At 48.4% G+C, this 2,052-nt stretch overlaps 1 protein-coding gene across 1 annotated transcript; it reads left to right on the top strand.

Annotated features, from left to right (window-relative positions):
• Window positions 1–24: 24 nt before the first annotated feature.
• LOC123792477 (olfactory receptor 10G9) lies at window positions 25–945 on the top strand. The gene has a single exon (XM_045797617.2). The coding sequence runs from the start codon at window positions 25–27 to the stop codon at window positions 943–945; it is 921 nt and encodes a 306-aa protein (XP_045653573.2).
• Window positions 946–2,052: the final 1,107 nt, after the last annotated feature.

The raw sequence follows: 2,052 nt of genomic DNA, 5'->3' as shown, positions 1-2,052 counted from the left end.
GGGAGAGGCAGCAAGGTGTGGAAAATGACAAATGTGAGCCTTGTCACAACATTCTTCTTCATGGGGCTTCCCCGTGCACCAGCACTGGACATCCCCCTCTTGGGACTCTTCTTGGTGATTTATGTACTCACCGTGGTGGGGAACCTCCTCATCCTGCTGGTGATCACGGTGGATTCCCACCTCCACACCCCCATGTACTACTTCCTGACCAACCTGTCCTTCATTGACATGTGGTTCTCCACAGTCACCGTGCCCAAAATGCTGATGACCTTGGCGTCCCCAGGAGGCAGGGCGATCTCCTTTCACAGCTGTGTGGCCCAGCTCTACTCCTTCCACTTCCTGGGGAGCACCGAGTGTTTCCTCTACACAGTCATGTCCTATGACCGCTACCTGGCCATCAGTCACCCGCTCAGGTACACCAGCATGATGAGTGGGAGGACGTGTGCCCTCCTGGCCACCAGCACGTGGCTCAGTGGCTCTCTGCACTCTGCTGTCCAGACCACACTGACATTCCGTTTGCCCTACTGTGGGCCCAACCAGATCCAGCATTACTTCTGTGATGCCCCTCCCATCCTCAAGCTGGCCTGTGCAGACACCTCCATGAACGAGATGGTGATCTTTGTCAACATCGGGGTCGTGGCCTCGGGCTGCTTTCTCTTGATAGTGCTGTCCTATGTGTCCATCGTCTGGTCCATCCTGAAGATCCGCACCTCAGAGGGGAGACACAGAGCCTTTCAGACCTGTGCCTCCCACTGCACTGTGGTCCTTTGTTTCTTTGTTCCCTGTGTTTTCATTTACCTGAGGCCAGGCTCCCGGGATGCTGTGGATGGGGTTGTGGCAATTTTCTACACAGTGCTGACGCCCCTTCTAAACCCGGTGGTGTACACCCTGAGGAACAAGGAAGTGAAGAGAGCTCTGTGGAAGCTTATAGAAACAGTGACATAGTCCCCAAGCAAATAAACGTTGGAAAGTAGACATGCTCATTTTTCTATAAAAATAGTAATACAATTTAGGCATCAACATGCAACATATTACATATGTAGTTCTCAGTATTAAATGTCCAAAACCATCCACTCAGAAATATTTGTTTCACGGATTTGTCTGAGTAATTTTTAAAACCAGAATTAAATTTTTATTGATGATGAGCATGCTTAAATTTTGGTCTACCAAATTTTTCTCTGTGAAAGGTTTATTTTATCTTTTGTTCCATTTTATTGAGCTACAGTTGACATATACCGTTGTTTTTGCCTTCTTAAAAATTATTTATTCTGTTTGGATCTCAGACACAAAGGTCATATTATTCATATAGCTAAGTTTATAATATGCTTTTTTCCATTTTTGCTTGAGACTTATGTACACAACTTGGAAATTACACTCCTGGGCATAGTGTCCAAGGACAGTAGCAAATATCAGAGTCACTTACTCATGGTTACAGTTGTGTGACTTCCTTCTCAGTCCATAGTGGCTCTGTGTGTGTGTGTTGTGTGTGTGTCCCAGTGTGACTACCCCTTTTCCTGTCACGTCATGACCATGTTAAATGCTCCCACATTGAAAGGGTTCCTTTTTTCCTCCAAGATTTTATTTATCTATTTGAGAGACAGACAGAGAGAGAGAGAGAGAAAGAGAGAGAGAGAGAACAAGTTGGGGGAAGAGGAGCAGATGGAATGGGAGAAGCAGGCTCCCTGTTGAGCAGGGACCCAGATGAGGGGCTTGATCCCAGGACTCTGGGATCATGACCTGGGCTGAAGGCAGACACTCAACTGACTGAGCCACCCAGGCACCCCTGAAAGAGTTCTAAGCTCTGAGCAGCTCCTTAACTCTCCAGGTGGCTCTGCCAGGACAGGCTGTGGAGCTGACATGCTCCTCTCAGGAACCGCCAACGATCGCCCCCTTGCCAGGGTCCTGCAGTTTCCCGGGCTGGGTGAGGCGGATCGGGAGGAAGGTAAGGACAGAAACCACTAGTCTCCATCACATACTCTGACTTTGAATTCCTGGGCTACCTGACCCGATATTCAGTTAGCACCGAACCATTCATCACTGCATTCTTTTACC

Source organism: Ursus americanus, chromosome 16 (assembly GCF_024610735.1).
Source record: "Ursus americanus isolate L20-20 chromosome 16, mUrsAme1.1.p, whole genome shotgun sequence".
Lineage (NCBI taxonomy): Eukaryota > Metazoa > Chordata > Mammalia > Carnivora > Ursidae > Ursus > Ursus americanus.
The sequence above is the reverse complement of the archived record's forward strand: the minus strand, read 5'-3'. Positions and strand labels throughout refer to the sequence as shown.

What these genes read in the sequence shown, in the direction of transcription:
- LOC123792477 (XM_045797617.2), top strand. Translation starts at nt 25, where the DNA reads ATGACAAATGTGAGCCTTGTCACAACATTCTTCTTCATGGGGCTTCCC.